This window comes from Anguilla anguilla, chromosome 17, assembly GCF_013347855.1.
Source record: "Anguilla anguilla isolate fAngAng1 chromosome 17, fAngAng1.pri, whole genome shotgun sequence".
NCBI classification, from domain to species: domain Eukaryota; kingdom Metazoa; phylum Chordata; class Actinopteri; order Anguilliformes; family Anguillidae; genus Anguilla; species Anguilla anguilla.
This window is the reverse complement of record NC_049217.1, coordinates 8245045-8270840: the sequence shown is the minus strand read 5'-3', so window position 1 is coordinate 8270840 and position 25796 is coordinate 8245045. Positions and strand designations below refer to the sequence as shown.

Sequence of the window (25796 nt, the reverse complement as noted above, 5' to 3'; positions counted from 1 at the left end):
ACGCCTGTGATATAAATTTATTTTTCTTCATAACTTGTCCTTTGTTGTGTAATGCTGGACAATAATTATTCCATTTAGTTCTGTTTTTTGCAGTTTTTATATGACTGTGAGAAGCACATACACAGAAAGCCAGGAGTCAGTGGATCCAGTTTATTTGTACAAACATATATACGTATTTAATAGTTTTTCCAATTCCGGTATTACTGTAAAAATAAATAAAAGCAGCATTATAAAGTTAGAGGTTTTTAATAGAATGTGTTGTAGCACCCGCTAAAAATCAACAGTACAAAGGTTGAATTGGAATCGGGAAAAGGAGAGACAAACAGAAATACATGAAAAGAATGTACGTGATCAGTTACAGGCATCGTGTTATTAGTTATTTTTGTGATACTTATCTCCAGACGGCTGTATGCACAAATAAACAGATTAAAACCCCAAACTTAAAAAAAACCCTTCCAATAAAAATCTTGCATTGTTTTGTTTCAGTTGCATGATATAGGAAAAAAAAGACAAGTTTTCCCTGAAATAACTGTTCCTGGTTATACAAGAACGCTCACACGACACAGTGCAGGTACTTGGCCTGTTCAAATTGGTACAAAAGTCCTGAGTCATGGAAACAATGTCCAGCTACAGAGATGCCATTCCAGTGCACTTGATAACCAACTCAGTCAAGACACATCTTAGCTGGCCTGTGTGCTATAAAATGCTGGTATACTGCACTGCCGCACACTGATGTAGCTCTAATGACCCATGCAGAATGAGGACACACTTAAATACAACGTCTCTGTGGCCTAATATTACGACCGGTCATCTGTACGGGGAGCTTGTATGAGGTTCCACGGACTGGACCCAAGAGCTACTGTGCCATTTTTCAACCAATAAGACCAAAATAGAGAAGCCTTTTCAATCAACAAGTAGCGTGTATACTAGAACAGAGCAATGCCCTTGTATTTGTAAACAGCATATCATTTTTTTTTAAACGAAAGCACAACGAAAGGTGATTTGTCAGCAACAACTACACACCTTTGTCCACGCGGTCCCCAAATTCTACAATTCCACAGCCATACAATCAAGTAGATTACTACGTCAATACCATATATTTTGATTGGTACATGATCGGTATTTTATCAGTGCAAGATGAAACAAGAATCAATAATTAAACATAAAAAGTTAAGAATAACAATTTCAGTTACACTTTACAGTTCTGACAGCACTTAAACTCAGAAATCTTGTTCGTTTCTTTTGTTTCTCCACAACAATCTTTACACTGGGGGAAGTTCTGGCAAGTGCAACTCAACAGTGTAACATTACTGCCAGAGACACAGACGAAGGTGGAGAAACACTCAAAACCCAAATCCCCCTTAAACACAAACGCTACGCCACTGCTCACCACATCTGTACCATATTACAGTCTCGTTAATACCTCTTCACCCTCCGACGTCATTCCACCCACATTCTCCACAAGCACAACCTCCTGAACATCAAAAACAAAACGATTATAGGATGCAAATCCGACAAATAAATAGCAATCTTCACAATTTGCAGAGTTAACAATGTGATAATGAGAGTAAGTCACGTCATTGCATTGGTCTGGCATTAATATAATAATATCTGAGTATAATATCTGCCTCGATGACTCGGGACTCCGTTTCCCAAAGGTCGCTCAGCGTGTCTTTTTGTCGGTCTCTGGGGCTGGGGCTTTGGCTGCTCCGACCTGCTCCTTCCTGTCGGTGTTCAGCAGAGAGAGGAGATCCTGCAGAGCTTGTCTGATATGGGCTCCAAAGCGGCGAGCATCCTGAAGACACAGGGCAGAGTCAGGGCTCGGGGTACAGGCTTACTCACACACGCGCCTGGTGTAAGAAACCTACTAGCCGGGGCTAAAGCTATACGGCTATATGGCTAGTTCAACCACAGAAAAACACGACGCCTCGGTAATAACATTTGACTTATTATTTATCGGGCACCGTCAGATGTTGTAAAAATATAGAAATCGTTAAGCGTTAGTAACTGAGCAGTTTTACTTGTCCGACGCCTGGTTTTGCCTGTTCTGAGCGAACAGGCACTAGATAATCCAGTGCAAAGACATTGGATGTTTACACAATTTTACTCTAGATATTCATGGTACTACTTCAAAGAGGAAGAAAGCATACCGCACACTTTCTGAACTAGATATGCATACACTGCATGGCCAAAAGTACGTGGACACCTGACATTCAACATCTCATCCAAAATTATGGGCATTAACATGGTGTTGGTCGACCCTTTGCTGCTATAACAGCCTCCACTCTTCTGGGAATGCTTTATACTAGATGTTGGAGCATTGCTACGGGGATTTGCCTCCATTCAGCCTGATGAGCATTAGTGAACTTGGGAACTGATTGGACGATTAGGCCTGGCTCGCAGTTGGAGAAGCACAGAATCGTCTAGAATGTGACAGCATGCTATAGCATTAAGATTTGCCTTCACTAGGGGATACTAAGGGGCCTAGCCCAAACCATGAACAGCCCCAGACCAAGGGGTGTCCAGTTACTTTTGGTCATACAGTGTCTCAGACTGAATGAGATTTTCCGCGCCAGTGCGCGCGCGCGTGCTATCGTGCTATCGCTGCGTCAGTGCTGCAGTGTCTGCGAGAGATCGGCGGCTCACTCACGGTCTGCGCGCAGGAGTGCTTGCAGGAGACGTGGAAGTTGAGCATGTCCTCTGCCACGATGATGTAGGACACTCCATACCCATCGTCCGCCACCTGAGACGGACGCACAAACAGACGACAGTGACGCTTCAGATACGACATCGACAGTTTAAAGACATCGATTTAAGGTGATGTTGAAATCTTAAAAATGACATGAAGATTTAAAAAAATAAATGATACTGAGATTTCCAAAATGACTAACTGCTGAAGCTAAGCAACCATACCACCCTGTACCCTTCTCATGTCTAACTGCTGAAGCTAAGCAGCCACACCACCCTGTACCCTTCTCATGTCTAACTGCTGAAGCTAAGCAGCCATAGCACCCTGTACCCTTCTCATGGCTAACTGCTGAAGCTAAGCAGCCATGCCACCCTGTACTCTTCTCATGTCTAACTGCTGAAGCTAAGCAGCCATAGCACCCTGTACCCTTCTCATGTCTAACTGCTGAAGCTAAGCAGCCATAGCACCCTGTACCCTTCTCATGTCTAACTGCTGAAGCTAAGCAGCCATAGCACCCTGTACCCTTCTCATGTCTAACTGCTGAAGCTAAGCAGCCATGCCACCCTGTACCCTTCTCATGTCTAACTGCTGAAGCTAAGCAGCCATACCACCCTGTACCCTTCTCATGGCTAACTGCTGAAGCTAAGCAGCCATGCCACCCTGTACCCTTCTCATGTCAAACTGCTGAAGCTAAGCAGCCATGCCACCCTGTACCCTTCTCATGGCTAACTGCTGAAGCTAAGCAGCCATAGCACCCTGTACCCTTCTCATGGCTAACTGCTGAAGCTAAGCAGCCATAGCACCCTGTACCCTTCTCATGTCTAACTGCTGAAGCTAAGCAGCCATAGCACCCTGTACTCTTCTCATGGCTAACTGCTGAAGCTAAGCAGCCATAGCACCCTGTACCCTTCTCATGGCTAACTGCTGAAGCTAAGCAGCCACACCACCCTGTACCCTTCTCATGTCTAACTGCTGAAGCTAAGCAGCCATACCACCCCGTACCCTTCTCATGGCTAACTGCTGAAGCTAAGCAGCCATGCCACCCTGTACCCTTCTCATGGGTAACTGCTGAAGCTAAGCAGCCATAGCACCCTGTACCCTTCTCATGGCTAACTGCTGAAGCTATGTAGGTGTGCGCTTAGTTAGTATCTCGATGGGAGGCCTGAGATCAGAGAAGATGCCCTTGTATTTCTTGAAAAAATACGGGTGTTAACTCCAGAGTCCTGACCACATTCTGCAAATAAAATCTCTTTTTTCATTTCATCTCCTTATCATTCCTCCCTGTATCTGATTGGCTGAACAATCCCTGGCATTCCTGACCCACTTAGATTTCCCCAGATCATCCCTGTAATAGAGAACTGGTTCTAAGTCAAGAATGGGGTTTTCCTTCATTTTCACATGTTTTGTCTACAATTTTGTTCACAATTTTCACACGTGATTTTCCTTGATGACTTTTTGGCTTTTAAAGGAATGTGTTTTGGTTGTTATGAGAATCTGAAACCAATAAAGACACTACCTGGATACGTACAGTTTGAAAACATTTTTTAACGGCCATAACGCAAGCCAAAGAATAGAGGAAGAGTGGGAAAGAGAGATGGAGGAAGGGAGGCTCAGGTACTGACGGGGCCGAAGCCTCCTCCGCAGGAGATGTACTCCGGATGGTTGACCAGGTCAAACAGCTCCACCTGCTGGACGGGGGTCTGACTGGTGGACAGCCTCCACGGTTCTGCCAGCACCTGCCAATCAGAGCAAGGAGTCAGACATGTGGAACAATCTCTACAGGCTATTACAGTAAACCCATAAATATATACATACATAAATACTGTAATGCTCCCTCAGGAAACTAAAAAAATGTTGCTCCCACAACTTGATTTTGTCAAAGCCTGTTTTAGGCAATATGGAATTGTTTTTCTGAGCTGCCAGTGTACTATGACTGTACGTTAAAATCTTCCTCATCTATTTTTATATTTACCCTACAGACTACAGTCTTATTGTTGCGATTAGTCTTACTTTATTGCTCAACTCTGTAAAAAGGTTATCTTGGGAAACAATGGAAACTTTTTTTTATTTTTTTATTTGACAATACACATGCAGGCACGTGCACTCACTTATCAACTCTTATCACAAGACAAAACTGTGACCTCCCTCAACTGCTTTGCGATATCAATGTTGTGGACTGTGCAAACGAACAGAGACGCATTCGCTTTGTGAAGTCAAGCGGTTCAGAAAATCCTTCTCACCTCTTTAAGGAAAGGAGAGTCCACTCCCAGGTATTTGGAGACCACATAGAGGCAGAAGAGGTGCCTGTCGACGCCAGATCCTGTCATGGCCAATCGGTAGAGGTTCTGGTGCTTCTCAGCGGCCAATCGGAGTAGCCGCTTACATACTTCCGTGTCCTGGGAGACAGAGGACAGAGCATGTAAGAGCAGTTAAAGGCGAAGCATACTTATGAGTCATTAAAGACAGAGGGGGGGAAAAACCCTGAAGTATCTGAGGAGCACATCTACAGCCATCTAAAACTGTGTGAAAGACGTGGTGTGGAAATCCCATTAGACACATTCTTGCTGTTAACGGTCACATGGCACCACCGGCTGCTTATTTCAGAATTGCATAATCTCTACTGAACTATGTCCTTAGAGACACTAATAAACATGAGAGGGGACATGCAATTAAACTACGGAAGGTGGAAAATGTACCAAATGTGTTTGTGGAATTGTCAACAACTGCTTATGAGATCTTAGTGTATAGCTAGCCATGTGTTTTTTTATTTTGTTCCCTCTTTATTTGTTCCCTACGACATTCATGGCAAAAACGAACAAAACCTGGAATAAGGCAGAAATTAATTTTATTGCGGTACAATCTTTAGTGCAGGTGTCATGAGCAGTGTCTTGTACCGCCCAGCATCCTGCTGTAATTTCCATTCCATGATTTGACAAACGCGCTGAGCGCTCAGCTCTTACCTGCCCGCTCTCCAGAGCTTTCACAAACGCACAGCTCTCGTTGGAACAGGAGCGGACCGTCTCGGTGCGCCCTTCCCTGAACAGACGGGTCATAGACGCCTCGTAGGTCAGGCAGAACATTCCTCTGTCCTGGGGGGGGGGGTGGGGGGGCGAAAGTCATTTAAATAAATGGAACGATAACATTCCGGTCCGGTCCGGGCCGCGTAAACGGACGCTGTGCTCTCCCCTTAAACACCCCTGTTCAATCGCTCGATCCTTACACATGATCGCTAAACTCAACAAGCCACAAGACAAAGACGTGCACTTACTTTCCTCAAACAAGAAAATAATAATATTCCCTTTCGATATAAAGCAAGCGTGTTCAAAATGCCAGAGCTGAAGGTCTGGCATGGGGTGTCTGTGCTGCAAAGAAATTCATTTCAAATAGACTTCTGATTGGCAGCTGACTAAACGGACACCCTGCTGATTGGCTGAAATGCAAATTGCCACGTTGCTTAGGAGACCAACATTTGATGACAAATACCAAATACTCCTATCGGTGGGCATAATAAGAATGATATAACTCATTTCAAATCTCATTATGTGCAATATAACAATAGAAAATGATGATTTAGATTTCACGGGGTCTTCAAAATGATCCAGTAACATAAGCAGGAGGGGACAGGAGCGCCCCCTGCTGGCTCACCCGGTAATAGGCCAGCTGCAGGGCCAGCTGTATGAACGCGTCGGGGCTGATCCTGTGCTTCTTCACCTGCCCCTTCCCAAAGTCCCGGAACGGGACTATGTGGAAGTCCACGTCGTCCGCCAGCGTCTGGGCCACCGCGAGGGACCGGGACACCTGCTCCTCACACTGGGACACAGACAGAGGGACGACAGAGACCTCAGTAAAAAACACGCCGACCCAGACCGAGCGCTGCTCACTCCCCACCACGGTGCTGCTGACTGGGACAGAGGGACCCAGACCGAGCGCTGTCCGCTCCCCACCACGGTGCTGCTGACCGGGACAGAGGGACCCAGACCGAGCGCTGTCTGCTCCCCACCACGGTGCTGCTGACTGGGACAGAGGGACCCAGACCGAGCGCTGTCTGCTCCCCACCACGTGGCCACCAAGAGACGAGGAGAGAGAGGACAGAGACTTTTTACAGGCCAGAGATCCTCTATATCACTTTTGCACTGTCATCTACAGCAGGCAAACCTTGTGCAAGAACATAAACGGCTCTGTTGCAAAACCCCAAAGGAAGCTGAGCCACTTCCCCTGTGGAGGGAGGGGGAGGGGGGACTGAGATCGTCCCATCCCTGGCCAGTGCTGGGACAGTCCGACTGACAGTCCGCTTCTCAAAAGCAACACATGCTCACGTGCTCCACAGGAGGAAGAGAAAGTGAGATAAAGAGAAAGTAGAGAGAGAGAGACAGCAAGAACGAAAGAAAAATATAGAGAGACAGAGAGAGACAGCGAGACCGAGAAAGAAAGAGAGAGGCAGATACAGAAAGATAGAGACAGAAAGAGAAAGAGAGACAGAGAGAACAAAAGAGAAAGGTGGAGAGACAGAAAGAGTAAGTGGAGAGAGAGACAGACAGAGAGACAGAAAGAGTAAGCAGAGAGAGAGACAGACAGAGAGACAGAAAGACAGAGAGGGAGAGAGAGAAAATGAGAAAGAGAAAGAGACACAGGCGGGCAGGCGTGAGGTAAAGACTGGAAGGCTGAGGCACAGTGAGCCTGTCTGCACTCGCAATAAAGGTGAGAAGCGCCCAGGTGCTCGTCAAGCGCAGACTCACACACCGAGCACTCACACACCCAACACTCACACACCGAGCACTCACACACCGAGCACTCACACACCCAACACTCACACACCGAGCACTCACACACCGAGCACTCACACACCCAACACTCACACACCGAGCACTCACACACCGAGCACTCACACACCCAACACTCACACACCGAGCACTCACACACCCAACACTCACACACCGAACACTCACCCTGTGCTTTCAGCATCGCCCAGATCCGCCCCATCGCACTCCCGCTACATCCTGGGCCCTGTCCCAATCTGTGCGCCCGCCTTCTATTTAGCACACTCAAGTTGAATACTCAATAGTAGGCAAGTGCGCTGATTCGGACACGACCCTGGAGTGAAATCCCTCGGAATTCTCATTCCCAGCGTGCACCAGATTGTAAAAGGAAGGAGGCTTTTTCAGCTGAGCAGCTTTTCCTGATGCCTCTGATTTTAAAAGCATTGGCATAAACATGAGCTGAGCAGTCAACCCACTGCAGCCTATCAACACCAGCTAAGGAAGGGTCAGGTTAACAGCTAGTGACACAGTACGGACTATATCTGTTACAGATGCAGAGTACAGACTAGAACTGTATCTGTTATCTGTTACAGACAGAGTACAGACTATCTGCTAGAAACAAGTACATACTACCTAGATGATTACTGGCGCGGGAACGAAAGCCACAGTTAAACGCAGTTTTGAAAACAACTTGTGTTTTAAATCACAATGTTTTTTTTTCTATAACAGATCCACAGATGCAGAGTGACCCTGGCTCACCTCGGGGGGAATGTCCCAGCCCAGCTTCTGTGGAGGGGGCAGGGTGCGATCTAGCTCTCCCTTGCAGTGGCCCTCCCCGTCGTACCCCAGCTGGAAGGTGTCTGTGGCCAGGACGTACTGCACAGAGGCGGGAAGTAAAGAGAAAATGAATCCCATCATCCCCCAGGACGCGTCTACGTACATTCAAGCACAGCTCACAGACCTTCAGAAATAAAAAAAACAACTAACAACCATGAATAAAAAACTGCTTCTTACATCACATACAAAATCTCTAATATCATGTGCACAAGGCATCATGGGAAGGGTTATTAACCGATCATCATAACTGGCTGCGGCTGTACATAGTTATTTACTATTAATGAGCTTTATGGATGAAATAGTTTATATCTGTTATGTATCTCTGTATGCTTTAGTTCTTACTGTGAAGTAGCCCATGTGTAAATTCAGCAGTTGCAAATGCAGACCAGAGTCAAATCTGGAACATTTCCATTAACACGGTCCTCCAGCCGAGGACTGACAGGCAGACGTGCCCCCCCCAAAGCCCCAAAGCGCCAAACCCTCCAAACCCTCCAAACCCGCTTCCCACACCTCACCTCCCACAGGTGGGCCACTGTCGGGGCGTCGGCCCAGGAGTGCTCTGCGTTCAGACCGTTCTTCCCGTTCTTGAACACCACCAGGGAGAAAGACTTATCAAACCACCTGGCAGAGACGAGAAAGACAGACAGGTGACCGTTATCGCTCATGTGACCATGTGACCCCCACAACCAAAGCCCCCCCCCCCCTTCCCCGCACCCCTCCCCCGTGCCTACCTGTCGTAGCACTTCCCGTGCAGGAGGCACTTGGCGTACGCGTCCAGGTTCCCGGCAGGGTTGTCTCCCATCATGCCTTGCTCCTCGTCGTCCAGCGTGACGAAGAAGGCCGCTTTCTCGATGCAGTCCAGAGACCGCTTGTTCACCCCGGCGCCGAAGAACTGCTTCCTCGCCTGGGCCCAGGGCTCCCTGGGTAAGATGGCAGATTATTATTATTAATATTCACAATATTAATAATAAAATAATCACAGCGCTTCTCTTACACGGAGCTACAAGTGTATATCAACACTTAGCTAGTGCTGGCAGTGTAGTGTAATGGTTAGAGAGCTGGGCTTACTCAAGCCCTATGTGCGTCGAGCTGGATTTACACTTAGCTAGCGCTGGCAGTGTAGTGTAATGGTTAGAAAGCTGGGCTTACTCAAGCCCTATGTGCGTCAAGCTGGATTTACACTTAGCTAGCGCTAGCAGTGTAGTGTAATGGTTAGAGAGCTGGGCTTACTCAAGCCCTATGTGCGTCGAGCTGGATTTACACTTAGCTAGCGCTAGCAGTGTAGTGCAATGGTTAGAGAGCTGGGCTTACTCAAGCCCTATGTGCGTCAAGCTGGATTTACACTTAGCTAGCGCTAGCAGTGTAGTGCAATGGTTAGAGAGCTGGGCTTACTCAAGCCCTGTGCGCTTCCTGCTGGATTTACACTCAGCTAGCGCTGGCAGTGTAGCGCAATGGTTAGAGAGCTGGGCATGCAACCTTAAGGTTACAGCCCTGATTTCCAGGGGAGTTGTATGTTTGAGCCGGGTACTACTTACCCTCACTGTTCTTATTCCGTATCCGTCCTCTTATAAAGAGTTATATTTACATAGCATGAAGAGGTGCAATACACACAAGAAGCTATTCTGGGAAACGTGCTGATAATATCAGCGTGGGTGAGTTCCAGACGAGTTGCGCCAGGTTACATTAAAAGCTCTGAAAGCCAGTCTGGATAAGAGATGCTGTTAAATGCCTGCAATGCGCAGCTGCTGAAGCACTGATAGCGGTCAGTAAAAAACCGCTATCCGTTAGGAAATAAAAAGCGCACACCGCTACCTGCTGAGCCGAAAGCAAACAGCAGAAACAGACCAGGAAATCAGGGAAAGCCCATACTGTGTCTGCCTCCATCTCTCCAGCTACACCTGTCTGTACCTGCCTTGCTAACTCGCTTAGCGGTAGCTAGCTCTGTCTCTGCGTCACCGAGCCCTACCTGTTCATATCCTCCTCTGTAGTACCTGAACGTACCTGGTCAGACGGTCATCTCCATGTGTCAGCTGACCGAACTGGCCAGACGGTCATCTCTATGCGTCACCTGACCATACCTGGCCAGGCAGTCATCTCTATGTGTCACCTGATCGTACCTGGCCAGACGGTCATCTCTATGTGTCACCTGACCATACCTGGCCAGGCAGTCATCTCTATGTGTCACCTGATCGTACCTGGCCAGACGGTCATCTCTATGTGTCACCTGACCATACCTGGCCAGACGGTCATCTCTATGCGTCACCTGACCATGCCTGTCCATAAACCTGTCTCTGTCTGACCTGACTGTGTCCTGATACCTGAATAACCACCTCGTCCCACCGGTACCGGTCTGTACCCGACCTGACACCGGAATCTCTCTCACACACCTGTCCCTCGGTGGCTCACCTGTCCCCTGCAGTCAGGGCCCCCAGTCTCTCCTCTCCGGGGGCGGGGGGCGAGGGATCATCCAGAATCCTCTGGATCTGGAACTCCAGCTCTCTGGGCGACAGGAGCCTCCCGGCCCGGTACACCCCCAGCTTGAAATAGCGCCCCCTGTGGTAGACCGCCACGTAGTCGCTGTCCTTCCAGTGCAGCAGGGTGTCTGACGGAGAGAAGCGCGGGGTTGTTCTATGGTTCCTGTGTGGTTGTTGTATGGTTGCTGTGCGGTTGCTGTATGGTCACTGAGTGGTTGCTGTGCGGTTGTTGTATGGTTGCTGTGTGGTTGCTGTATGGTCACTGAGTGGTTGCTGAGTGGTTGCTGTATGGTTGCTGTGTGGTCGCTGTGCGGTTGCTGTATGGTCACTGAGTGGTTGCTGTGCGGTTGCTGTATGGTCACTGAGTGGTTGCTGTGCGGTTGCTGTATGGTTGCTGTGTGGTTGCTGTGCCGTTACTGTGTATTACCGGTCTCCACTCCTGGGATGCGCGTGGTGTTGAACATCCTCTCACACTGAGCAGCACACAGAGGAATAACAGTGCCTGGAATACGACTCTGAGAGAGAGAGAGAGAGAGAGAGAGAGAGGAAGAGAGAGGGAGAGAGCAAGAGAGAGTGAAGGCTTTAACATATTTGTGGAAACAAACCAAATCTTGCGGTTTATTTAGGACCAAAATATTTGATTTCACTGGCTAACGTTCGAAATACTGTTTGGCGATATGAAAATTGCCAGAGCGTGAACTCCGGGCAGCAACAAATCGGCTAATGAAAATGTACAGATTAGTTGATATAACAGGATGTTTACCAAGACAGAAATAGTGGAACAAGCCGTCTGATGTTTACAGTTTTTTTTGATTGCTAAGACACATTTAATGAAACAATTCCCTTTTTTTCTCAGAACTATTAACACAATCCCAAAACTACACATCAATCAGCACAAACCTCAAACATCCATGCCAAACTCAAATTATCTTCTCAAAAACATATACTCTTCCATCAAAATTAAACTTTGCCTTCAAATGGCACACACAAGCCATCGAAAACACAGACAATGTAGATTACCTCACACCAGTGAGATAAATTCAAAGCACTACTGCAAAAACCTTTTATAGCAGTGTGTAAGGAGTTATTTTCTCCTGGTTATTCTACTTATTTTATGGTTTTCAGATTTTGATCTTTGCAATGTTACACTACTAACAAATGAGGGAGTGTGCAAATTTCCAAATATTTTATCTGTAGTACTGAAAAGTGATGCTGAGTGAAAAGTACTGTACAGTAACCACAACACAGTTGAAGGAACAAAAAAATGTAGTATTTTCAAAGGAGAGTAGCATTCATAAAAGGAACTCAGTATATGCAGCACTATAAACAAAAACAGCAATAAAATCTAAAGAACATATAGTCTGTAAATACACTTCAACATTACATAGACAGCATATCCTCTCACAGTAGTACAGCAGATACAATATGTAACATTACAGTAAATTATAGTACCTGTTTTCTTGTCTGAAAGTATGGACAATGGATGCCACTGTGAAACAATTCAAGTTTGGCTGAACTCTCTGTCCAGCTTCCCTCATCATCATACCATGCACCAGCACATGGTCAAGGTGGAACGTATTTCGTCTGGGACAAATTGTCTCCTGCCTCTTCGTCACCTTTGTCTTCCTGATCTTTGGACAGCTTGTCCATTTTGAGGACCCATTGTTCAAAAGCACACAGAAGCAAACTGTGGCCCTATTTACTGATCCAGAGATTGTGACCGGTGTGTAAACAATTTTGCTGCCAAGTGTTTGCACCTAGAGAAAGGTGTGTTACCTGAGTTTAGGTTGTGATGACTTTGTTTTGACTACTAGTGTTTGTTGCATGAGCACAGTGTGTAACCAGTGATTCATGAGAGCATTTGTTTGTAGAGATTTGCAGAAAAAGTTTAACAATTTTCAGCATGTGTTAAAACAAGTGAAAAGTGTTTATAGTTTTGAGAGATGTGTTGGTCCTCTGAGAACTGAAGTAATAATTTGGGAGTTTTTGCTAAAAGAACCAGTTTTAATGTGTTAGCAATCGAGGAAAACTGTAAACACGGCCCTTTTGAAATCGTGCTGAGGGAGGAATGCTGGGCAAACATGGCATGATTACAGGCAGCAGGCCCGTAAAAATCCACAGTCTCCGCACCCAACCCTGAAGGGCAGCATTCCAGAGGGCCTCGGAGACACCTGAGCTGCGGGTGAACAGCAGCGTCCGGAACAATGGCACAATGGCCTGCTTATCTCCGAAACGCCACGCTATCGGCTCACTGATTGGCCTCCCTGCCATCGGACCGGTTTTAGCCGGTTTTAGCCAGTGCGGCTTGAATCATGACCTCCATTTGGAGTCCAGTCCACTCGAGATCAGGCTTCAACGAAGCGGTCATCAGATCACTAGCAAATGCACCCCGTGTAGCGGGGCAGAATCATCTCACGTCGGACCAGTCAGGTTCGCAGTACCATAAGGTTCAGAGCCTGGCAGGTGAGGCTATCTCCAGTGGATCAGTAGTGTAATAGTACTACATTACCCACAATGCCACAGCACTGGGATAGAACTCACAGGCTTCATCTCCTCCAAGTTTATTCTCCTCCTGTACAGCAGAAAGGCCTTGATAGCGTTCCCTGCCCTGGCTGCCTGGATGGGAGTGGGGGTCACATACAGGAAGTCCTGAGAAAGAAGGGGGGGGGGAGATAGAGAGCGAGAGAGAGGTCATTATAAATACAACTGTTTTATTTCTATGTATTAAAGTTTCACTTTGACTGTGCTGATATCATTATGCAAATTACACATGCAATACCTAGCGTCGCTATATTTGAATTCGAGAATTAGAGTTTGAGTGAGTAAGTGTGAGTGAGTGAGTGAGAGAGTGACTAGCTGGGTGAGTGAGTATGTGTGTGTGTGAGGGAGTGAGTGAGTGAGAGAGTGAGTGAGTGTGATTGAATGAGTGAATGATTGAGTGAGTGAGTTTGTGAGTGAGTGAGTGTGAGTGAGTCAGTGAGTGAGCGTGAGTGAATGAGTGAATGATTGAATGAGCGAGTGAGTGAATGAGTGAATGATTGAGTGAGTCAGTGAGTGAGTGAGCGCGTGTGTGCGTGTGCGTGTGTCGGTACATGACTCATAACACAGCTGCTCTCCCTGCTGGTGGGTATGCACGCAGCTCGTACCATGCCGTAGTAGTTGCTGTTCACCATGATGGGGCTTCTTCCTCTGAGGTAGACGTACTCCTCCCACCAGTCGCTGACCTGAGGGGGGCGGGCAGACCGACGGTCAGGACGGCGACACGCCATTTTAAGCACACAGCGCTGCAGCTAGCGTGTTCGGCGCGTGCAATACGGTTAATCACTCACGTAGTTGGACGCCCAGAGCGCCTTGAGCTTGAGGTACCACTGCAGCCGGCTGCCCAGGCTGCTCTCGAACTGCGCAGCCAGAGCGGTCATGCGCTGGAACTCTGTGGCGCTCATGAGCGGGCGCACGGACTCCAGGAACTGAGAGAGGGGAGAGGAGAGGGGGAGAGAGGGGAGAGGGGAGAGGAGAGGGGGGAGAGGGGAGAGGGGAGAGGGGAGGGGGGAGAGGAGAGGGGGAGAGAGGGGAGAGGGGAGAGGAGAGGGGGGAGAGGAGAGGGGGAGAGAGGGGAGAGGGGAGAGAGTCCTTACTTCTCACATAGAAACCAGAGAGTAGCTCTCCACCAATCACAGAGTGTGTTATTTACAACAAACAGAACACCGAAAACGGTTATTGGTGGATAACCTCTGGCTATACTGCCTTCATATCCTAAGGCTTCACACAAGTATAGCCAAAAAGGACCCACCAATGACTGTCCACGATTGGCGAAACTTCACTCCGGTATCTATGCAAAAGATGATGACTTATACTTATTTTTTTATTTCTGTTATTAGTCAGGAAGTAGACAGAGAGTATCCACCAATTACCAACAGCTTTGTTCAAATTGTTGTTACCAACAAATTCTGCGATTGGTGGAGCTCCTCTGAAGGGAATGTCCTGCTCCTGACTCACCCTTCTGACTGTATCCTTGACGGCAGGAACAGGCAGGTTTGGAAGAGAGGACTGGTAACTGTAGAGCAAGGGCTCTCTTCCTGACAAGAGTTTGATCAGCACCTGACAGCGAGAGAGAGAGAAAGACAGAGAGAGAGAGAGAGAGAGACAGAGAGAGAGAGAGAGAGAGAGAGAGAGAGCTTGCAAATATATACACACCTTTGACTCCGCACTACATCACTAATCTATTCTACAATTGACGTTTAAGCATATACACACGTGTACGTTTTTATGTATACATATACTGCCAGTCATATTTTAGTTAAGTGATTGTTTCTGAACTGGTTGTGTACGGTGTGAGATTCTGAACAGGAAGTGTACGGTGTGAGGCTCTGAACAGGAAGTGTACGGTGTGAGGGTCTGAACAGGAAGTGTACAGTGTGAGGGTCTGAACAGGAAGTGTATAGTGTGAGGGTCTGAACAGGAAGTGTACGGTGTGAGGGTCTGAACAGGAAGTGTACAGTGTGAGGGTCTGAAGAGACTCACCGCCCAGATTTTGGTGGTGACGGAGACCTTGCCGTGCAGTTCGAAAATCCAGCGGTGATAGGAGAGCAGCATCTTCAGGAACAAGCGCATGGCCAAGATGAAGGAGAACCAGATCAGAGTCCCAAACAGCACTGCCAACACCACCATCTGACTCTGCACGCTGAGCGATTCGCTGACAGGGAGGGAGAGAGAGAGGGAGAGAGAGATAAATACATATACTAACCCTAACCCTAACCATCTGACTCTGCATGTTGAGGGAGAAGGATATATATATTTTTTTTTTCCCTGATTGCAGTTCTACTGATGTCTTGTGTCTTTTTTCTATGTTATACTTTGGCAATATTGTCCCATTCAGTCATGCCAATATTATAGTATTATAGAACTGAATTTAAGAGAGAAAGAGAGAGGTAAACAAGCATCAACTTACTGAAGGGAGGGAGAGAGAGAAGGTGAGAGACTGAGAGGGGTGGAGAGAGAGGGAAAGAACGAGAGGAAAAGAGAGAAAGAGAGAAGGAGGTAGAGACAGACTGTCAATATCCTTGGACTCAAACTGAAATTACTTTATTGGCATGACAATGTTACCAAAGCACCCATACAATTACAAACATAACACAATCCTAAAATGGAGTAACAGTCACAGATTCATAATTTGATATTCAAGATATCTCACCAACTGACCCCGTGTACTGGGTCAGGCGGTGATTAAAATCAAATTCAAATATGCTTTACTACCATGACCACACACGTACAGCATTGCCAAAGTAATACTAATAATAATACTTACATTAGTATCATTAATACTACCAGAGTACTTCCCAAAGCACATTCTCACTGAAAGACAGATGGAGCAGAAAGAGAGATAGGAGAAAGAAAGAGTGAGACAGAAATGGACCCAGTGAACTTATTTTTTCCACAAATGAGTTTCACAGCTTCTAATAAGTTTTTATCTTAATATATCAATATGTCTTTAATATCATACAGGGGCTCCTGACTGTACGTCGCAGTTACATTCCACAAAACGGGGAAGCTGTGAGGTCACAGAACAGATAGGAATACAGAAAGAGAAGGCATAGCAAACCCAAAGCCACTGTAAAGTACAAATACAATTAAAAAAAGAACAAATACAACGAATAACAAATTTAACTGAAGTAGTACATGAATGGAAATCGACATTTTAAAAAATACACAGGGCGTGGCTCATGTTAAGGCACTGTTTCCAGTAAATGGATGGGCTACGTGGTCTAGTATGTAAGAGGCGGGTGACATCACGTGCTTGGAAGGAGAGCACGTACTTGTCTGGCTCCCCCAAATCGATAGCAGAGGGTGTGGTAAAGAGCGGCAATAAAAACCTGACTATTAGGGGAAACAGCGGGGGGGGGGGCTTGGGGGAGGAGGGCGTGGCATTAAAAACCCAAACGCAGAGCGAACCAATCGATGGGAGGGATGGCTTTTACCTCACGGGCAGGTGCTCCTGGATTTTCGAGATGAGGCCCATGGAGGGGTCCGAGCGTGTGTACATGGTCGCCAAAATGGCGACGACCACGAACAGCCAGGAGTACGGGCTGGCGGGGTACACGCCGGAGATCACGCTGTTCTGAGGAGAGACGGAGAAAAACGCGGCTCAGCTAACAGCACTGGGGCAGCAGTGTAGTGTAATGGGTAAGGAACTAGTCTTATAACCTAAAGGTCACAGGTTCAATTCCCGAGTAGGACACTGATGTTGCACCCTTGAGCAAAGTACTTAACCCACATTGCTTCAGTATATATCCAGCTGTATGGATACAATGTATGTAATGCTATGTAATGGTGTGTAAGTCACTCTGGATAAGAGCGTCTCCTAAATGCCTGTAATGTAAAGGCACTTCCCACACCTGCACCAGCAAACACAAGTCCTTCAGGTTCCGTTTATGTTTTGGAAAAATGTTAATTACCTCATATCCCTGTTGTGGGATTGATTACACAAACACAAAGGAAATAAGGGAGGGAAACGTTCCTTCCAGCTACACCCACAGCAATGACAGTGGTTTGCAAAATCAATACAGAATGCACACGCCTGCGGGCACAGAGAACTATTTACGGAGGACCCTGGTCCTCTCTATGTAATCCACATACCCGCCGACACAAGAGTGAGACATTCAGAGACAAAGAGCCAGGAGAACAGGGATGGACATGCCATCACACACACACACACGCACACACATACGCACGCATACACACAGTACTTACCCTCATGCGGATGAATCTCTTCCTCCAGGACCGCAGTCCGGAGAGGTACACTTGTCTGAGGGCCTCATGGGAAAGCTGCAGGTCGATGCCCTCTGGAGTGATGGTGAACTGGAACGCGACTGCCTGGTGCGCCTCCGCCATGTCTACAGCACAAGAATTAGCACGTTAGCCTACAGGCTACACCGTTTCTGTGGTACAGGAAGTAGCACGTTAGCCTACAGGCCATACCATTTCTGTGGTATGGCAACTGGCACGTAAGCCTACAGGCTAGATCACTTCTGCAGCACAGGAAGTAGCACGTTAGCCCACAGGCTACACCATTTCTGCGGCACAGCAAGTAGCACGTTAGCCTTTAACGTACACCATTTCTGTGATACAGCGAGTAGCACATTAGCCTACAGTGTACACCGTTTCTGAGACACAGGAACAAAACAAGTCATCCGACATTCAACGAGTTATCAGTTGAGATAGCAGTGGCTCCCCTCCACATGCCTACCAGCTCTGTGAGAAGCCCTGTCCCAGCGAAGCCATTTCAAATGGCCCAAAAAATGTATGGCGGCGTCTCACTACTCAGGAGGACACACCGGTGGGGGAGTTCTCTCCAGTTTTACAAACAGGGAGCGGCTCTGCACTCACGCCAACTTCGCTGCCAACTGGGTCGCTCTGTGACCCGAGCCTCGCCCGTGGCAATTTGTTAGCTGGCTCAGATGTTGGTTTAAGCGACACCTTTGCTAACAGTGTAGCGCAGGCTAGCTCCAGAGCGCCAGGTGCATTCTGGGATACTCCGCGTGAAAAAGAAGGGGGACGGAGGCGGCACGTTTCGCCGTTTATCCGGCCTGCGCCAGGACCGCCGCTGCAGGGCATTGTCCATTCACGCGCAGGGAGAGCCCGGCGTGGGCTAGCGGGCGAGCGGGCGAGGGGGCGAGAGGGCACGGAGAGGAATGCCTGGACGATATTCCGCACCGGTGCCGAGAGAGAGGGAGAATTCCCAGCCACAGCCGCACATCGCTTAGCTACACCCCTCCTCAGCACACGCACACAAATGAGGGCTCAGTGCATTAACATTAACAGCGCCAATCTCTCTCTCTCTCTCTCTCTCGCTTATTTGGGGCTAAGGTAATGTGCTTTGTACAGTTCAAAATGATTTGTTGTGTCTTTCTTTTTGACTTTCTGTTTTTTGTTTATTAATCATTTTTATTTTCTTTTATTTTTATTTGTTTGGGACTGTTGGTTGATGAAATTTAATTTCTGAATGTTCTTTTCGTGTGCACGAGTTAATCTTTCAATTCTCTCTCTCCCTCTGTCACTCTTTCTCTCTCTCTCTCTCTCTGAATGCATGACTGACCCCCTTCATTGGGTCTATATTACCAAGCTAAAGTTACACTACACACAGTGGAGCTCTCATAGGGACAACAGTGGTTTCTCTCTTTCCCGCTGCCCCTCTCTCTGTCACTGTCCCTCCTCCTCTCTCTCCCCCCTCTTTATTTCTCTCTGTCTTTCCCTCCTCCTCTTCTCTCTCTCCCCTCTCTGCCATTCCTCTCTCTCTCTCTCTCTATGAGAAATTAGTACAGCGAGAAACAGCCTCTTGATTTCTCCTTATCACATTGTTTTAATATAAAATTACATGGCTTCTTCTATTTTTAATTACTGTTTTATTAAAAGTCCATTCATTCATTTTGGTTTCTAATAAAATGCTAATGACTCATAACAAGCAAAAGAATGAACATATGCTACTATAGTAGATAATTTTTCTCCTAATAGAAATAACAATGAAGATTCTCATGATAAACACTTCAAAAGGAAAATAGGTATTTAAAATGAGTGTCCGAATGACACTACTTCCTTGTTCATCCTCAGTCTTTTCATTCTTTTTTGTTTTTGATACCTGAGTGTTTTTGTAGTGATTTGTGCAGCTCATCGCCATCACCCACCCGTCAGTAAGATATCGAAAGGACTAGTTTGCCAAATAAACCATGCCTAACTACCACAGATGTACTCGACATTGCCACAGTAGCCTTATGCGAACTGCAACAATAACAAAGGCCCAAAAGGCTAAGCTAAGTTGTTGTTCAGGCTACCAAGACACATTACATTACATTACATTACAGGCATTTAGCAGACGCTCTTATCCAGAGCGACTTACACACCTTTTACATAGCATTTTTACATTGCATCCATTTATACAGCTGGATATATACTGAAGCAATTTCAGTTAAGTACCTTGCTCAAGGGTACAACGGCAGTGTCCTAACGGGGACTTGAACCTGCGACCTTTAGGTTACAAGACCAACTCCTTACGCATTATACTACACTGCTGCCCATAATATGGAATATCGCCACAATTTGATTCCAGTTACCTGGACCTCTAAAACTGTAAGAGCATTAGGCTACTGCATGACTGCTGTATATCCTGTGCATAGTTTCAGTTCATTCACTGCAGTGCATGAGGGCCCAGGAGCTTGTAACACCGGTACGCTGAGTCAGTGTGTGTACAGGGAGGCTTACACCCGCCTTCTTACAAGGTAATGTACCGAAGAGGTGTGGCGGGATAGGCCTATTGTCTCAACCGCCTAACCGGACTTTCTGTGTTACTGGGAACAGCCTGCAGTAGTAGCTCCACTCACAACACACAGCGCACATTTTTCACCTGACAGCTAGCACAGAAAATAACCACTGCATCTCAAGGTGCTTTATCGGGGTGACATGCAGTGTTGCCAAAACAAGAGTTACAAATGTGGCAGACGGCAGGGAGAGGTGAGGGGAGTGGTAATTGAGGGCAGATATGTTGCAGCCCGCTGGCTACACCCCCGAGCCTTATATGGACTTCTTGCCCCAACGAGGAAAGCCTGGGCTTCATTAAGCCATTAAGTGCATGGGGATAAAAGGGGAAGTGGGTTGCACAAACAGTGCAAAGTACCGTGAGGGAAACGTGTGTTGCGGAGAGTGAGAGAAAGCTAAAATATCTGTGTGATTACCCGCTGTGACCTAGACTGTTTGACAAACCCCGCTGTGTACCGAACTGTTTTGGCTAAGGACCTGGTTTTTTTGGATTACCCCTGGAATATGGAAAAAGGACAACGAGAACGGATTGTGGACTTTGGATTGGTTGCTAAATTTCCCCCTTTCCCTCCTTGTGAAAATTTTCCCTAATAAATCACCCAATTGCACTTCAGTTGTGTTTTGTGTGCGTGTTTAGTTATTGAATTGGTGACGTGGAATCCCCACACCCATGAGCCTGCCACACAAAGAACAACAGTAATAACCAAAAATAGATTATTATCATTATTATTATTAATAATAATAATAATAATAATAATAATAATAATAATAAAATCAACTATATCACCTGTAAACTAATATGCATACACTATTCACATACATGAAATAAACAGAAACATTAACATACTGCCATATTTGTGCCATCTAGTGCACAGTATGTAAATAATTAACTGCTGGTGTCGACAGTCATTGCGCTTCTGTGTTGGTGACAGGTTGTCACATACAGCACAGTTAGTGGGGCTGTGTGTCCTTCATCCACTAGGATTAGATTATTGTTCATCCGGAAGTGTGGCAAAATTTGGATGTATTATTTTCATTTTTTCCAAAGAACTCTTTTGTGAATTTCAGCATATTTGTTGCAGTGTAGCAGGAAGTGTACTTCTGTCTCAACCTCATCTATCTCACAGTGATCACATATCTTCCCCTGTTTGGGGTGCCAGGTTTGTTTGTGTCTTCCTGTTTCAATGGCTAGGCTATGATCACTTAGTCTGTATTTGGTAAGGATCTGTCTCTGCTTCATATCTCTGGCAGTGAAGAGATATTCTGCCAATTCGTAATTTCTTTTTAGCAATCTAGTTTGTTTTGTAGTTTTGTCGTTATCCAAATAAGAATCTTTTGTTTGATTTATTCATTGGTTGATTTTAATTGAAGCAGTGCTCGGCTGAAACTGGTCATAGTTAGTGTTGCTATTTGCTTGGTTCGATAGTTTCAGAGCCGGCTGACTGAAAGGACTTCTATTGGGGCTTAGCTCATGGTATAGGAAGGCCTTATATTGGAGGGAATTTGGTTCTTTGTTTAAGATTAATCCAAAATTTGAATGCTCTTTTATGAATGTTAACAAGTAAAGGGTAATGGCATAATTCTCTCCATCTCTCTCTCTCTTTCCTTTCCTCCCTCTACATATATTTGTTCCACAGAACATCAAGGGCCCATCCTTGGACCCTTTTCATTTTTGTCTGTATGTAAATTACCTCCTGCCTTCAGGCACTTCCAGTATAAGCTGCACATAGACTGCATGCCAGTGACTAAAGCATCTGGCAGAAGGGTCACAAAACTCAATTTGGTTTTCCTCCGTTCCCTAAAGCAAGACAAACCTCCCAACCAACGTTATACAAAGACATTTTTAACCCCATTCACTTTGGACCGGTTCAGAGAAATATCAGCACTACTCAACAACAGGTACTGGGGACCGCGGTGTCTGCAAGCATTTGCACTGTCCATGCACTACACCATCTGATTTCACTTCCTGACAGTCACTGAGCTGAAAACAGAGAGGGAAACCTTCCCTTTAAACCATTCACTGGTCTCAACCTGTGTTCATTCATTTTCACTGATGAACAAGTGTCCCGCCGATGTGAATGATCCACAGGTAAACACACAGCTTCCAGGCCCCCAGCACCTGGAGCTCAGTCGTGCCGCTATAAAAAAATTGGGACGTCAAACATCCCACCACTAGGGGGCCACAGTGGATAGGGTTAACATTTATCCATTATCTCGCTCTGCAAACTTTTCCCAGTAACTGTCTCCCATCTTAAAACCTACACAGACAGGTCCGGGTCCATATGTTATTCCATGAAATTTCATGTGCAAGCTTACAGTTAAATGTAATGAAAACTTACATCAGCCCATATCAGAGCCAATTGTTTACCATACCGGATCGCATCTATACATCTGATTGCTCAGTGAATATGGAGCCCAGTGCCAGACTGCACTACAGGAACTACCGGACATTTTCTTGGCTCTTCCACCACTGATATACACTCCTCAGTTACACCCTCGGGCACTTTACTGCACATTTCTGTTCCACAAATGGGCAATGCTTTAAATTCCAAAACAACAAGTATGCAACAGGAAATATACCTGAACTAGGCAATTAAGATTCCCCAGACTGTGAATTTTCCATTTGTATGAGATTCACACATCAGCCAAGATCTCTCCAACTGCTGGTTAATTATCCTTCACAGATCAGGATACTATAGTTTGATTGAGAGCTTCACAGATCAGGATACTATAGTTTGATTGAGAGCTTCACAGATCAGGATACTATAGTTGGATTGAGAGCTTCACAGATCAGGATACTATAGTTGGATTGAGAGCTTCACAGATCAGGATATTGTGGTTGGTGTTTCCTTTATTTGTCAGTTCTCTGCATGTCATGAGTGTAGCTGCGATAAAAATATTTTGTAATTTCCTTGAGAGGTAATATGAATCTGCTTTCTGTGCGTGGACATAAAGTTGTCAACCTCAGTACATTAAAGATGTAGACTACAGAGAAAGGGACCTTGGGTTGCCTTTCATAGCATAATTAACAAGCGTTAGGGTGGTTCATATACGGGGGAAAACTATATAAAAACAAGTTAAACAATATCTACATTTCTGTGCTGTTAAACTGAATAGGTGCCTAGCAAAAAGAACATGCCCGCTGTCAGGGTGAGAGAGATGGTAATGGAGCCAATGAAGACTATAAAATGCAACCAAACAGGTCTGCCATAGAAAAAAAAAGTCACAAGAACTTGCTCTACCTTGTCGCAGACTACCGATAGCTCGAGAAAAAACTTTCCAAATGTTTGTTGTCAACAGAATAACTTGCATCCAAAAAAAGTGAACTCAGATGACCCAGGAAGGGGCATTTGCATGAGAGCAGTTGTATAAAAATACCCAAGACACTAAATAACAGACGCAAGTCACATATTAAACCTGAGAATGTTTATATCCAGATATATTTTCAACGAATCAGTACCATATTATTTTACACGTGGTCAAGAAAAGTGCGGAATGATATAGAAAATATCATTTGTACGCATGTGCATTTCTGCCTGAGGGTGTTTGCTCTGAGAATGACCCCAAAGCTGAGCAGGCCTAAAGTCATAAGAGAAATAAACGTGGGTTCACGTTAATTAATAGACATTACTGATGAAAACGAGCCACCAACAATGGAAAAAAACACGACACTATATCAAAGGTTCATAGTTGAAATAGACAACCGCCGCTCAAACTATGCAAACTAATTATGAGTTACAACCATAACCAAAACATAATTGGTATGTAATCGGGGTTTGCTTGTTAGCGCGTGGGACATTCCCACATCCATCAATAAAGAAGCCCAAAGTCAAAATATGCATATGCTCCTCTCTAAAAGTATAGACTTTGCATCTGCTGGATACATTTGAAGCATAATATATTGGGCTGATATTTCCTCAAACGAAGAATTTTGTCAAACGAGTTGGGTGGGTCGCATTAAACCGCGGCGATGAACTTTGCCTTACTGGAGTAGTCGGATCAACCGAATGATACGGCACACAATATTTAGGTCTAAATATACTGATTTTGGGGTTCCCCCTGATTTTAGCAAGATGAAATCAACAGAAAAACTAAACTTGTGTTTCCTTTATTTTTACACTTGTTTTGTAACACTTAAATCTCAGCATAGACTAAACGTGCAATTAATATTCTTATGGCAGCTTTATAATTTAAAAAGTTGTAAGGACAAAAATGATGCAGATATTGTACTTGATACCACTTAGCCATTAATTTCAGGCTATTAAAAAGGTATTATTGAGGTATTATTCCAAAACAGCACAATGATTGCACTCGCTTACCGCGTCGACGCGCGAACAATTAATATGCAACTAGCTACATAATGTACAGCATTCTCGATATCATATAGAGGCAACCTAGCCTATGGCTCTTAAACACAGAATACATACAGTACAACTATAATATCCACACATTAGACTCAATAAGCATGCATGCTTCCTTGTTATTAACACAGCCTACGAATAATGTACTAATACCTAGTGAATCAAAATGACTCAAGCATCTTGGACGTTTACGTTGCCATGCCCTAAAACCACACCTACACACAAAATGTAGGCAATAGTTCAAGCATGAAGAAAGATAAACACCTCACACGCAACCAGTGATGGAAAAGCAAATACGTTTTGCCATTTTCAAGCGAATACCTGAAAATTCGTGGAAATGTCGATTATGATATAAGAAGGTATGGAGTACCCGAACGAAACCAGGCTGGTCTCCCCTTAGATCTGCTGGCTCAGGCTGTGTCCGAGGGTATCCGCCGGGATCAAAGCCCGTGCAGGCGGACTGTAATGTTCAAGTGCAGTTGGCGGGTGGAGCTTCAGATTCTATAGTGACAAACGGGACGTAATCACGTGACATTGAAGACGTCACACACAAACCTAAACAGAAAAATTCTTCCATTCACAGATGTTAGTGTTCTAGTGTCAGTGTAGCCTGTGGCAATTTAAAAACAATTATGTAAGAAAATATTAGTATTATTAAGTGGAATTTGGTATAATATTTAACATTTACGAGACAATTTTAGAGCGTGGTAATTCAAACGTAGGCTACTCTATTTGGTTACTTTATTTTAAGAGAACAACTATTCTAGTCTAACATCCAACCGGTACTTCCACGGTTGTGTTATAAAATATATATAACTAATAGAAAACACTAAAAAAAGACAAGAATATTTTACCTGTGCTTTACATTATAGTTTTGCAATACTGCTCAGGTGTATTTTGATGTACCGCCAATAACTACCACGGTAGTGCAGTGTGAAGCTAGTGTAAATGGACGTTATTTATGAAATGACCAAATAATGCATAGAGTATGCATCATTGAAACCTGAGAATTTTCTCGTGGTTTTAAGTGAAATATGTTTTTGTAGCTATTTCAAAACAGTACAAAAGTACAACAGTACAAATACGTTTGTTTTATTCAGCTGAGAATTTAAAAGATTTTTTAATCCTGAAAGCGACTTATAGGCTATTTTATACTGTACAGTAAGATTTGGTCATTATTTATTACGTGGACTAACCAAACGCTATACGCGGGCATAATAGTACATGAGTTCAGTAGAGAGCAGCCAAGCACAAAGTGAACTTGAAATTCATATCTTACATTACATTACATTACATTACATTTATTTGGCAGACGCTTTTATCCAAAGCGACGTACAAAAAGTGCATTTCATGGTCATAGACAACTGCTAAA

At 45.3% G+C, this 25796-nt stretch overlaps 1 protein-coding gene across 3 annotated transcripts; it reads right to left on the bottom strand.

Annotated features, from left to right (window-relative positions):
- Nucleotides 1-135: 135 nt before the first annotated feature.
- Nucleotides 136-24917, bottom strand: cpt1cb (carnitine palmitoyltransferase 1Cb). 3 transcript variants are annotated; one of them, XM_035398796.1, is made up of 19 exons: nucleotides 24795-24917; nucleotides 17505-17647; nucleotides 16733-16872; nucleotides 15279-15450; nucleotides 14754-14855; nucleotides 14087-14224; nucleotides 13904-13981; nucleotides 13299-13406; nucleotides 11185-11272; nucleotides 10690-10885; nucleotides 9015-9203; nucleotides 8799-8904; nucleotides 8206-8322; nucleotides 6335-6499; nucleotides 5650-5778; nucleotides 4930-5085; nucleotides 4312-4425; nucleotides 2651-2743; nucleotides 136-1795 (listed from the first exon to the last, which is right to left on the bottom strand). In XM_035398796.1, the coding sequence occupies exons 2-19, from the start codon at nucleotides 17643-17645 to the stop codon at nucleotides 1664-1666; spliced, it is 2364 nt and encodes a 787-aa protein (XP_035254687.1). In that variant the 5' UTR covers nucleotides 17646-17647; nucleotides 24795-24917; the 3' UTR covers nucleotides 136-1663. The 3 variants fall into 3 exon arrangements, with proteins under 3 accessions (XP_035254687.1, XP_035254686.1, XP_035254688.1); XM_035398795.1 differs by having other exon boundaries at nucleotides 24746-24909; XM_035398797.1 differs by lacking the exons at nucleotides 16733-16872; nucleotides 17505-17647; nucleotides 24795-24917 and adding an exon at nucleotides 16063-16088.
- Between the last annotated feature and the right edge of the window lie 879 nt (nucleotides 24918-25796).